At 37.1% G+C, this 14250-nt stretch overlaps 1 protein-coding gene across 2 annotated transcripts in view; it reads right to left on the minus strand.

Annotated features, from left to right (window-relative positions):
• Window positions 1-7941: 7941 nt before the first annotated feature.
• prkn (parkin RBR E3 ubiquitin protein ligase) overlaps window positions 7942-14250 on the minus strand; it is a 99378-nt gene continuing 93069 nt past the window's right edge. For both annotated transcript variants that reach the window (XM_056759988.1, XM_056759989.1), the window contains 3 exons: window positions 9571-9657; window positions 9132-9249; window positions 7942-8307 (listed from right to left, as the gene is read on the minus strand). In XM_056759988.1, the coding sequence (XP_056615966.1) occupies window positions 8198-8307; window positions 9132-9249; window positions 9571-9657 (315 nt within the window). In that variant the 3' untranslated portion in view covers window positions 7942-8197. The remainder of the gene's footprint in view (window positions 8308-9131; window positions 9250-9570; window positions 9658-14250) is intronic.

The following is a 14250-nucleotide window of genomic DNA, read 5'->3' on the forward strand; positions in this document are numbered from 1 at the left end:
TGTTCTGTATGATGAGGGCATGGCAAACCCTAGATCAGAGATAGAAGGATGGAAAAGGCTTAAGATGTGGTGCAGAAAAGCACAACAGCAAAAGGTTGACTGGAATGAGATTAGCAGATGGAAACGAAAAGCTAATGAAAATGTTGAGGATCTTGCTGAGGCTGATGTGCATTTGATGTCGGATTCACTTTTAATGTACTGCATGACTTTGACAGGGGCTATACAAAAGGCTTAAAACAGGTTCAGGAAGCTTGGAAAATGCCCCAAGAGGGGGGGCATAGTGTTGTGCCAGGGCAAATGGTCTATGTCAAGAAGCTGCAACATTCAAGCTTAGAACCAGGATGGGATGGTCCTTTTGTAGTCTTACTGGTTACACCTTCTGCAGTGAAATTATTAGGAAAGACTAAATGGACACACACAAGTCACTGTAAATTAGCTTTAGCTCATTCTCCCAAAAATCAAAATGAGTCCGGCGAATCGCTGTAGGATGGAGTCGTGAGAAGAACCTTGCCTTTTATTGACTTGGGGGCCACCCTCACGATGAACATAGGGGGAGGGTGATGGGTTATTAGCTTACACCAAACTACAGCTTAGTCGTCCGGTCTCTGCTTGATTTTTGCAAGGGAGTCAAAATAGTTGAAATAAGGTCAACGCTTCAACACCGTTTGATGACATAATTTGTTTCCTCGAATGTGGAACTCCTCTGTCTCCTTTCTGTCACATTTTTGTTTTTTACAGATTGTCAGCAGCCTTCAAGCAGTTTGCAGAGAGATTCAGGCCTTATCTTACAGAGGACACTCTGTGGAGTCAACAACCTGCAGACCGGATAAGAGGGGCGAACTCTGGTTATGTGTCTGCATTTCAAGAACAAAGGCAATTTGAACTATACAGACCACCGCTAGACACTCTGAGATTGCTGTCACATGACGATGCTATATTGGCTGTAGGTTTTACTTCAACTCAAGAGGACCAATGGGTAAAACATCCTGAAATAAGACCAAGTTGGACTTTAACTGTGTACACTCAATACTTGTTTTGGCCTTCGATTAATCTACATACAGGGATTTTGACATTTAAATCACATAACTGTCATACACAATTTAAAGCAGAATCTAGATCAAAGCCAGGTCAATGGATGATTTTTTATTATTACACTGAAGGATATGAACCAAATTAAAATGGCACTAGTCCATATTCTGTCTATTATCCAGAGCTAGAAGTTCAGAATGATGTCAATTTAGCAATGACTTTGGCTAACGTCTATGCCAGAACTGTAAATGCATCTGAATGCTGGGTATGTCAATATTTTCCACAAGCTGCTACTTCATGGCAATTGCAAGCATATCCATTACTATTACCTGATCTGATCTCTATTGCTAAACAAGATGACATGGCGAAATCGGTGAGATTTTGGCAAATTTAGTACAGAAAACACCTATTCCTAAATCCAAGTGGTGTGCTCCAATTGGAGACCCGAAAACCTCTGATAAATCAAAAACTTTATCGGCTCATTTGTTGCAAATGTATGATTATTTTATTTTGAAACATCAAGATGATGTTAAGAATATATGGCCAAGAGTGTTATATTTGGAAGAAGTAGAAATACAGCCACTACAGGGGGGCCTCAATGGGTACACTTACACTATAGTTTTTGGAAATACTAATTGTTCCAAATCACAAGTTAAAGGTGGTGCTAAATGCACAGTTGTTAGACCAATAACAATATCAAATTCTCACAGATGTGTCTTTAGGATGGTCGATTTTCCTTGGAATACTCACCTAGAGGTTACAAGCACGATGTGCTACTACAGAGGTTGTTCTTATCCACATTACAACTCATGGCATTTGCCTTAATATGATAATACTGGCTCCAATACCCAATTCGCACTCAATGTAAAATCTGAGGGCATTTCCTTTCGGTGTTTTGAAAGGAATGGTGCAGGAAGTAATTCTGACCCAAACCAGACTTTTCAGGTTTCTAAATGTAATATGACCTTTATCACAAATTCAGCACTCGTTGCTCCTGATGGCACACACTTTGTTTGTGGTAACAAAGCCTATCCGTTCCTTCCAAAGGGATGGAGAGGAAGGTGTTATTTGGCTTATGTTTTACCAGCAGTTCGAGTAGTGTCAGAAGATTATGTTAGACATCATTTAATCCTGACACGTACAAGGCGTTCCCTTTCCAAGGTTGAAAAGTGGTTAGGGCGATTTGTACCATTCCTCGGAGTGACTGATCTACAAACTGAAGTACAGGCATTACAGGAAGCTTTTGAGAAAACCACAAACAGTACTGTTCAGTCTATCACCAACATCTCTGTTGAAATGTATGCAATGAGAAAAGTTGTTCTACAAAATCGAATGGCTTTAGATATAATGTTAGCCTCTCAGGGAGGAACCTGTAAAATAATTGGTACTGAGTGTTGTTCTTACATTCCAGACAAGGAATGTAAGAACTGAGGAAGAAGATCTGAGGAAGTAGTCCACAATCTAGCTCAAGTTCTACATGAACAGGTTGCTAAAATCAGCAAATATCATGGTATATTCTCATCTGAGTGGGATACATGGTTCTGATCAATATTAGGACCAATCTGGAATCATTTGAAAGCATTTGTAACAATTGTAGTGTCAGGGGTGTTAATCATCTTGCTCTTGTACATTACTTTACTAGTTGTTTATTTGTTGTTTATATACAAAAAGTTGTTTATTTGTTTTGTCAAAAGTACAATGCTGGTCAGACGACAGCACATTGAGACTAGTCACACCCCCTTTTCTCATGCTAGTACGCGGTATGGAAGAGAAAATGACCTGTCCATTTAAAGGGCATGGAGAATGGAAAAGTATGGCCTAATCATCCAAAATTTTTGTTTTTGTTGTTGTTGGTTTGTCATGATTATGAGAGGTTGCTTGCTTTTAATCATTAAGATTTATAATCATACATAATCTAATTATTTCATATATGATTAAGAGGGGGGAATGATAGATCTGGATAGAAACATACACTTGTTTCTTGTTTATTTCATTTTCTTGTTTATTTCATTTATCCCATTTATTACAATATTCATCATATGTATTCATTCATTTATTTTATTATTCACTTATATTCATATTATTTGTTCCTTACTTTCCTGTTGTTTAACCTCATTGGGAGTTGTATTGTGTCTAATGCTGATATGAGTATCCGTTGGTCTCCATATCAAGGTTCATAATAATGTCATGAGACAATGTTTTGATACTGTAATCTTGAATGGTTAAAAACACATATTGAATCTGTTTCTAGTCAGACGAAGTTTGGCAGATCTTGACTGAGCATCCACACACAACTGAGATTATTCAATAAATCATTTGTCTGTCTATTTAACATCACTTCGTCTCCTGCCTGCTGTTCTTCCCTTCAGCTCTATATCTCCCTGGTGGTTGGGTTAAAGGATTGACTCACAACGGAGTTGATATCTCCAGGTGTAATTTGTTCCTGACGGAGAGAGATCTAGTGAAACTGGACTCAAAGTTTAGATCTATAAGATCTACAAGCCATATCTCATAGTTGGATCTATCACTACTATGAAGTTGTAACTGAATAAAAAATATTTTATGTACAACAAGGTACAAAATTTGTCTGTAATGTATTTTTGTATCAATTAAAACATAAATAAACACTGTATATCCAGTATGCAAAACATACTGGATATACAGTGATTATGTATTTATTCTAAATACAGTAAATTAAAATCAAGCAATTGGCTGTAAAAAATACAGCATTATACTGTTGCTATTCAAAATTACAGTTTTTTCCTGTATTATGCAATTACAGAAAATGGCTGTAAATTAAATTACAGTACTGTGGCTGTAAAATTTACAATAACTGGCTGGCAACCCTGCTGCCAGTAATTTACTGTAAATTTTACAGGATTTTTTTACAGTGTAACTGACCGGACGCCTGAGAGCGTAATGCACGTGGAAGATTGTAATACAATAGAAGTTCATTTAAATACTGCGGCGCTAGACCAGGTAGGGCTTTATAGGTAATAAGCAAGATCTTAAAGTTAATGCAATGCTTTATAGGTAACCAGTGCAAGGTTGACAGAAACGGGGTTATATGCTCATACTTTTTGTACATGTAAGAACTCGAGCTGCCTCGTTTTGAACCAGTTGCAGTTTTTGTAATAGGCCTGCAGGGCAACCACCTAAAAGTGCATTACAGTAATATAGTCTTGATGTCATGAATGCATGAATTAATTTCTCTGCATCTGACATATGACATAGTTTAGATATATTCTTAAAATGAAAAAATGGAATTTTTCAGGTGTTGGCGACATGGCTCTCAAATGACAGATTACTATCGAATACAACGCCAAGATTCTTAACTGACGACGAGATTTTATGGAGCATCCGTCGATAGTTAAGCAGTATTCTTGGTTGTTATGTATGGCAGTTTTTGGTCCAATAAGTAACACTTCTGTTTTGTCCGAGTTCATTAGTAAAAAATTGTTACTCATCCAGTTTTTTTTAAATCAACTATGCATTCCTTTATTCGATGCAACTGCTGGGTTTCATAAGGCTTCGAGGAAATATAAAGTTGAGTATCATCAGCATAACAGTGAAAGCTTATTCCGTGTAGCTTTATTATATCTCCTAGAGGTAGCATATATAATGCGAAGAGCAGAGGCACTAAGACTGAGCCCTGTGGTACATCGTACTGGACTTGTGATTTGCGGGACACATCATTGTTTATTGCTACAAATTGAAAACGGTCAGAAAAATAAGACTTAAACCATTTCAATGCTATTCCGTTAATGCCGACGTACTTTTCGAGTCTGTGTAGGAGTATGCTGTGGTCAACGGTGTCAAATGCAGTACCAAAAACGAAATACAGCCACGGTCATACGCTAAAAGCAGATGATTTGAAAATCTGATCAAGGCAGTCTCTGTACTGTGACATGCTCGAAATCCAGACTGGAATTCTTCATTAATGTCATTCCTTTGGAGGAAGGAGCATAACTGAGTTGAAACTACTTTTTCAAGAACTTTAGATATAAAAGGTAAATTCGATGTAGGCCTGTAATTCCCTAGTTCTCTTGGGTCGAGTTTGGGTTTTTTGACAAGGGGCCTTATAACAGCCACCTTAAATGCTTTAGGCACATGTCCTAATGTCAGAGATGAGTTAATAATAAGAAGAAGAGGATCTATAATTTCCGAGAGCATTTCTTTCAGTAGTTTTGTAGGTATAGGGTCTAGCACGCATGTTGTTGATTTGGATGATCTAATGATTTTAGAGAGTTCATTGTTATCAACTGAAGAAAATAATTGCAATTTCTCCTTAGGGGTGCTGTAGTTAGTTTGTTCAGCGGGTTTCACTTCTGGTTGCATTGTTATCATTTTTTCTCTAATGTCTTGGATTTTACTAGTGAAGTAGTTCATAAATTCATCACTGTTATGCTGATAATCAGAATCTGAAATCGCTGACGACTTATTTTTTGTTAATTTAGCCACGGTGTTAAATAAAAACCTAGGGTTGTGATGGTTGTCTTCTATTAGTGATGAAAAGTAGGCGGATCTAGATGTTTTTATGGCATTCCTGTGTTTTAGAGTACTATCCTTCCATGCTATACGAAATACCTCTAAATTAGTTTTCTTAAAGTTACGCTCCTTTTTACGGGACGCTTTCTTTATACTCAACTCAACTCAACTTTATTTATATAGCGCTTTTTACAATTTTCATTGTTACAAAGCAGCTGTACATGAGACACATTGAATACAAGAAAAACAACTAAAGGCATATACCTGTAAAAACAAGAAAAAGGTGAAAACAACAAAAGACTGACAGACATACAAATGCTCCACACACACAATATGCATAGATACTTACACACATTGACATAGACTCACACACGCAAACACACTCACACTCACGCACAGTGAAAGCACACATAGGAGAGAGAACCATAGGTCAAATATTAAACGGACTATAAATTCTTATATGCAATATTAATTATGTCTAACTTCTAAATTCTAAAGCAGCCCCCCCGGCCAGGCAAATAGTGCAAAACAATAAGCAAGCGGTGGCGAGGAACCCAAAACTCCAATCGAGAAAAAAAAACTCAGGAGAACCCAGGCCCAACCAGGGGATTCCAGTTCCCCTCTGGCAAAAGCTGCTGCCTCTGCACAATCTCAACAGTGCTTGCACAACAAGGCTAAATAAAAAATAAATAAACTTACGAATAAGGTAAATTATAGATTTAAGATTATCATTAACAATCTAATAGCATAGCATTTATTGCCTGAGTGTGTTCATTATACCACGGTGTTGGGCTGCCATTTTTTTATCTTTTTTAAACGCAGAGGAGCAACTGTGTCTAATGTTTCCGTGAAGGTAGAGTTAAAATTTTCAATAGTAATGTCAAGATCGTCATCGTTTTTACTCATGCTAGATATTTGAGACAATTCAGGCAGATTTTCGAGAATCGCATCTTTGGTAGTTGAAGTAATCGTTCTACCATATTTGTAACAAGGAGTTTGATTTAATTATAAAAGAACCCAGAACAACATCTAAAGAACTGCAGGGCTCTCTTGCTTCAGGTAAGGTCAGTGTTCATGATTCTACAATAAAAAAGAGACTGTGCAAAAATGGCATCCATGAGAGAGTTCCAAGGCGAAAACCTCTGCTGACCAAAAAGAACACAAAAGGCTTGTCTCACATTTACTAAAAACATCTTGAGGATCCCCAAAACTTTTGGGCAAACATTCTGTGGACTGATGAGACAAATGTTGAACCTTTTGGAAGGTTTGCATCCCATTATATCTGGTGTAAAACTAACACAATATTCATAAAAGAACATCATACCAACAGTCACACATGGTGGAGGTAGTGTTATGGTCTGGGGCTGCTTGGCAGCTTCTGGACCTGGATAACTTTCCATGGAATCATGAATTCTGCGCTCTACAAGAATATCCTAAAAGAGAATGTCCGGCCATCGGTTTGTGACCTCAAGCTTAAACGCACTTGGGCTATGCAGCAGGACAATGATCCAAACACACCAGCAATTCGTCCTCTGAATGGCTAAATAAAATCAAAATAAAGGTTTTGGAGTGGCCTAGTCAAAGTCCGGACTTAAATCCAATTGAAACACTATAGCATAACCCTAAAAATGCTGTTCATGCTTGAAGACCCTCCAATGTAGCTGAATTAAAAAAATTCTGCAAAGAAGAGTGGGCCCAAATTCCTCCACAGCGATTTGAAAGACTTTCGCAAATGATTGATTGCAGTTGTTGCCACCAAGGGTGGCACAACTAGTTAATAGCTTTAGGGGTCAATTACTTTTCACATAGGGTCAGAAATGTTTGGATTGTTTTTTCTCTTAATAAATAAAACCATAATTTAAAAACTGCAGATTGTAATTTACTCTGGTATTCTGGTATATTAAAAACTGGTATTTTTTTTAATGCTAAAATTTGTAGAAAAAAATAAAAAATCCAGAAGAGGGCAAATACTTTTTCACACCACTGTCTCACAGAATGTAAATGGTAATCCTATGGTTTATTTACATGAAGTGTTTGAGTGACAAAAGTCTTTGCATGTAGTAAGCAAGTTAAAGCAATAGTTTACCCAAGAATGAAAATTCTGTTAATATTTACTCACCCTCTTGTCATTTCAAACCTGTATGACTTTCTTTTTCTGCAGAACACAAAAGAAGATATTTTGCAGAATGTTGGTAACTGAAAAAGCGGTGCCCTTTTACATCTATTGTATGGACATAAAACCAATGCAACTGAATGGGTAGCGTCATAGTTAATTTACCAGCATTATTCAAAATATCTTCTTTTGTGCTGCGATAGCAATCATCATTCTCATTATGATTATTAAATGCAGTCAGTACAACAATTCCTTCAGTAGTAAATACATTGTGATATTAAAATTAGATTTTTTAAGAAACATGACTCCCATTTGATTTTGATAAAAGATTTTAATACAGATCAGATTTTGATACATACTGTATTTAATAAACTAAACACACTTTTTGTGGTTACCACATATACATTTGATTGTCTGTCAGCATTTCTGTGATGCATCAAAACAGCCATAATGATGACGTGATCCTTATTCAATAGTGTTCTGCAAATTTTTCGTTCAGCATTACGAAACACACGTAGACCTTCATTCCCTGAGTGAGTATGGGTTCATGGTGCAAGCGTCTTCGATCTATCCGAACCAGTGGTTGCCCATACACTCCCTGTTCCACTCCACATGACACAGCCAACACCATTCAAACCTACACTGAGACCGCGGACACACCATATGCATACAGCCACCTGCCATAAACAATAGAGAATCATTATCCATACTGTTAGAAGATAAGGACACGTTTATGTTCATTTATGTTTATGTTCATTCAAGATTTAGGTTCAAAACAAACGAGAATAAAACACTGGAGTATAAACAAAATTCAGTGTCAGACAAGTTGCGTGCTAATGGAATTTTAGTGTACTAAGTAAATACTAAACCGATGAATCGTTTTTCAAAATGCTGTCAATTCTCAAAAGCTGTGAATCGATTTTTTTTTTTTTATATTTCTACAAGCACTTAACATTCGTGATGTGAATTTTATTGCAACTACTATCCACTAGATGTCACTTTTCTTTTTACAACAGGGAGCATTTTGTTCATTCATTGCTTAATTAACAAGGCAGACGTGGGTGTTTTGTCGAATTTAACATCACCTTCACATAAAAGGCATCGGTTCATATGATTTCAGCCCCTCTTTACAGTTAATTGGTGAAGTTTTGTTTGTTATACCGCATCTTAAATGTAAAATAACCTGTTCAGTTTCAATATACCCAAGAGTGTTTAAAGTTTAAAAATACAGGTTTGTGGCTTTTCATTAAATTTTTTAATTTACCATTTTAATGTGTTATTTACTGATCTTTTTTTTAATAAATATAGGATTTGTATTAAATCTATAATCATTGACCTGAATCGAGGATCGAACAGAACCGAGAGCTTGTGAATCGGAATCGAATCGGAACATCAGAATCAATAATCAGCCCTAGTAAATACTGTGTAGTATATTCTGCATATTGGGAAGTGTAGTTGTAGTGTGCAGTTGGAAACACAGCCTCTGAGAGAACCGTCCTACCGTTCTTTTCCACAGGAACTTGGCATTTAGGACAAGGGTGAGTGGTTTCCGCAATAGTCTCCTGTGAAGCTTGTTCCCAGCGGGCGCGAAGAGCTGCTTCTTCATCTACAATATAACCCTAACACACACACATACACTACAGATCAGACACAGCAGAACAGTAAAGGAGACAGATGGAGATAATATCTCAAATAGCTTTACATTTTCCCTCTTTGATAATTATTTTATGAATCGAGTGATTTGTGAATTGCTCGTAGGCATTGCCCCTGAATGACACTTTGTAATGGTAATCTCTGGACTCCTCAGAGTGAATATTTAAGCAGACGAGGAGTATTTTCACCTTGTGGGATGACTGATGATATCAGCCAGCCGGCATGAATTGAACTGTGTCCATGCATATGTTATGAAGCCATATTAAAAGTGTGAGAGAGATTCTCACCTGAAGGATATTTCCAGCTCCTACCGCCAACCTTTGTCTGCAAGTTCCCACGTGGTATTCTTCCTTACAGTTTCTGCAAAACACAAACTACACAACAATAAGAAATCTGTTACCGATTATGAATAAAAACAGTGTATAATAACATGAACAGGTGTCAAAAATGGTTTATTTCGACATAAAAATGATATGGCATATCTATGCAGCGCTAAAACCCAACACCAGGGGGCACCCTTTCACCATAACCTTCCTGAAACCCAGTTTCAACACACAAGGGCCTATTACTGGCAAGTTTTAGCATACACCTCCTCTATAGCTCCTTTGAAGCTCTACTGATTTAGTATTTCTTCAGAGGCCCAAGCTGTGAGGTAGAGGAGTATCACATCATCTCTCTGCTTTATTATTTCTGCTGCTCATGACACATCCTCCCAAGGTTTGGAGACAGATGCTTCTGTGTTTCTCTCACTTCTGTAATGATGAGAAAGCAAAGTTCTTCTGACAGCCACTTTCCTTCTAGTTTTCACCCCTGCTATCATTCGTTCCCTCTCAGATGTGCCACCATTCATGTTTATTACCCACATGGTTGTTGTCCTTCAACAACCAACTCCCGCCGCACAAGAGACGGGACGGGTGCATTCGACGCTGGGCATGGAACAGTGTGAAATGCCTCTTAGGGTGGAATAAATGGCAGATTCAGTCCTGAATAAACTGTTACACTTTCTTTACTTGCAAAGAAACGCAAGGTTTTAATTTGTCAAGCCAGTTCCAGTTTTATGCAAAGTCCAGTAGGCAATTTTTAAAATTCAGGTTTTCCAAGATCAAAAGAACTCAGGTCTTTTTACAATTATATTCTTAAAACCATTTAGGCAATTGCATGCAAATGTTTTTATCAAAAGTTTACCACACTGACAGGTCAGATGTCAATATTTGGTGGTTTAAAGACCCACGAGAAGCCTCTCTTTTTTTCAAAATACTTTTTTAATGTTTTTAAATCATAGTCAGGTACGTGAACGGTCACACCCAGGGGTGCGTTTCCCAAAAGCATTCTTAGCCAAAATTAACAACAAAATTAAAATAAAGTATATGTTCTATAAAGAGTCATCCCTTCTCCATTTGTTGAGGATGATTGCTTCTGGTTTGCACATTTTAATTCACAGAAATCCTACGAAGTATGTTGTCTCTCAAAAAACCTCGGTCCTCATTTGTCACATCTGAAACACATTCATGTAGTAGAGTAGGCGGGGCGAGACCGTTGTTCGAGTCCGGTGAGTAATTGTGAATTAGCGCCAGCTGTGCGCACACCGGCTTCGAATTATGTAGGAGATGGGAGCATATAAAAGGAACGAGCGACCGGACCGTCGAAGAGAGAGGACCGGGCCCGAACTTATGTTATGTTTGTATTTATATTTATGTTCATGTTTTGTTCGCCGGCGGTCGTCCGTGAGGGGCCGCCGGCTGTTATATTACTTTATTAAATGTTTTAATGTTTACCGGTTCCCGCCTCCTTCCTTCCATTTTATTGAGCTTTGTTACAATTCATTTCCCCTCTTTTAAAACAGAAAACTTGTGTTGATGTCTGGACTCTAGCATTGGGGGTTTAGTAAAATATAAACAAAGTTCTAGATATTGGTAATAAATACATTCAGTGAGAATTTAAAATTCAAGTTTTGACTGAAAATGTTACATCCATAACGCAGGAATTGCCCATTCTGCTAAATTATTCCCCCAATACATAAACTTTCACCAGGAAAATTTCAACAAGGACTTTTAATAAATTTCACCTGTTGCATAGAAAACATGTATACTGAAGTTTGCAGAAGAGATGCTCACATATCTGAATGCTGTATACAAAAGATAAATTGTGGGCACTGTGCTATAATGTCTTTCGATTTGTCCTCCAGCATTAACAAATGCAGTTGTGTGTGTGTGTAGACTTAGACAGAAACTGACAGTATCCGTCTGATGTGTGTTAAATAAGAATGTCAGACTAAAACGATAAAAGCGAGAGAGAGAGAGGTCTGATCATCTGCCAGACTGATCTCTCTCTCTCACAAACACACGCTCACAACCAACCTAAATGTACAGCTTCAAGGCCACAACAGCATCTTTCTGACACCTGGCTATCTGTCCCTTTACTCAGTACACTTCTAAAGCTAGAGAGAGAGTGAGAGAGAGAGAGAGAGAGAGAGAGAGAGAGAGACATAGACACAGAGTTTGTAAATAACATGAAACGTCTCACTTAGTAACCGCCTACAAACACACAATTATTTAGAGACAGAGTCTTTATTGAAAGAGTCTTGATCTACTTGAAAATTAAGTCAGTGTTGAACCGTCAGAAACCTAATAATGAAATGTAAACTTGAATGAAATCCTAGTTTTAAGGTTCTATAAATTCAGGGGAAAACAGGACTGGAATAATTCCAATTCTGTCATCATTTACTCATCCTATGGTCATTTCAAACCTGTACAACTTTCTTTGTTCTGCAGAGCACCAAAAAATATATTTTGAAGAATGTTTGTATCCGAACAACGGCGGCACCCATTGACTAGCATTGGTTTTGTGTCCCTACAATAGAAGTGCCGCATGTTTGGTTCCCGCAACATTCTTTAAAATATCTGCTTTTGTGTTCTGCAGAAGAAAAAAGTAAATGATGAAAAAAATATTGGGGACGAACTACCACTTTAACAAAAAAACCATTATGATTGTATATATATATTTTTATATATACAAAAATAATAAATAAATAAAATGTAATATACAGGATGACGTTATACACATACAGTATTTTATTTATTCACTTTTCATTTCATTCCCAATCTGCTACAAAAATAACTCTATTTTTTATGTGATTTTATGCGCATCCAACTGCAAACTAAAAGAAATTTATATAAATAGCAGTGAAGAATCAATATAAAACTTGTCAGCTCGTTGCACCAGCATTACCAAGGTCACCAGATATTTTTCTATCACCATTGACAGGTCTAATCTTACCTCTCGAGATGCTGAGAGATGATTCAAAACACACTCACACACACATGGACTGCAAGCATAACCCCCTCCTGAATCACACCCACACAGAACCAAGCACATCTAGAGCTGGCAGAAATTGCTCTATCGCTGGCGGCTTACAGCAAGATCAGCTCTACTATTCAACACACAACGCTGCTGATGATACAGAGCCCCTAAACCCCCTAACAAAAGAGAGAAAGGAAGTGTAAAATGGTAGAGGAGATATTGAGAGGGCATATATTGATTTTTCTGTAAGTGAAGTAGGACAGGTAGGTTGTGAGGTGTCTCTGAGGTCCAGACAGGGTAAAAATCCTCTATCTTTTGTGTGTGATTGTGTGTGTCTGTTTATATGCTATCGTTGCTATATGCGTGTGTGCTGGTGCCAATGGTTCATTACCGCCAACTGCAATAAAGCCTTTATCTGTGGCTCACAGATGCAACACTGACCGCAACATCACTGTCAACCTGCCCGCTCTCTCTCTCTCTCTCTCTCTCTCTCTCTCTTCCACACTCCTCTCAAACTGATCATGTACTTTAAGAGAAGGTATATTATCTGAAGATAAGACACAAGCTCTTAAAAAGCATAAGTGAACAGTAAACATACAAACAAATACACTCCAATTCAATGACGGATGTACAAGTTTTTGTTGAAATGATCCCTACAAGCATAAAGGGGTTAAATACACCACATTAGTGTAGTTCCAGTAGACATATGTTTGTAGACATAAGGAAATAATTATCACATTTATTTCTCACAGCAAGGAAATTTGTAATGGTATTTATAAACCATAGGAGCATTTTAGTTCATAAATGTTTTAAATGTAATTTCCACAGCAGTCATCTTCATTTCAGATTGTTTGAGATGTGATGGGAATAACAGTGTGAGAGAAAAGTTTGCAGTTTCTGAAAAAAATCTGCAGGTCGTGTCCCAGAGGACAATTTTAGTACCTAAAATTTCTCTTAAAATTGCTTAGGAGAAAAAATGGTACACTTGTTAAACTACAGTACATTAAGAGTACTGAGGTTTAACATGAATGTAGGTTGTAGACGTAAAATAATCTGTATTTGAGTAAATTTGCTGAGAAATTAATGAAAGTTCATATTGAGATCTTCAAAAATATTGACTTTTTATTGCAGGCGTGACCAATCTGAGCAGTTTGTGATATGGTTGAGATTTCAGTCTAATTGAAAATTTTGTCACTAAATATGTGAGACGGACCGTTCAACCAAAAATGAAAAATTCTGTCATCATTTACTCACACTCAGATTGTTTCAAACCTATATGAATGTCTTTATTCTGCAAAAAACAAAGGAAGATATTTAGAATAATGTCAGTAACAAAACAAATATCATCCCCCATTTACTGCCTTAGTTAGGGAAAAAAATACTATAGCGGATGTGACATTTTTGGTTACTGTTATTCTTTTAAATATCTTCCTTTGTGTTTAGAAAAACAAAGAAATTCATACAGGTTTGAAACATTCTGAAGGTGAGTTAATGATGACTCGTTTTTAGGTATACTTTAACCAAAAGTTACCATTTGAACTGATCCCTCTTAGAAATAACCGAGATATTAAAGAGATCTCATCTGTGTTTTTTCTTTCTTATTGGGTATCCTCTGTAGAACATTGTCAGCAGACTAACAAGAATGTAATTCTATAGTAAAAAACAAA

Source organism: Triplophysa dalaica, chromosome 11 (assembly GCF_015846415.1).
Source record: "Triplophysa dalaica isolate WHDGS20190420 chromosome 11, ASM1584641v1, whole genome shotgun sequence".
NCBI classification, from domain to species: Eukaryota; Metazoa; Chordata; class Actinopteri; order Cypriniformes; family Nemacheilidae; genus Triplophysa; species Triplophysa dalaica.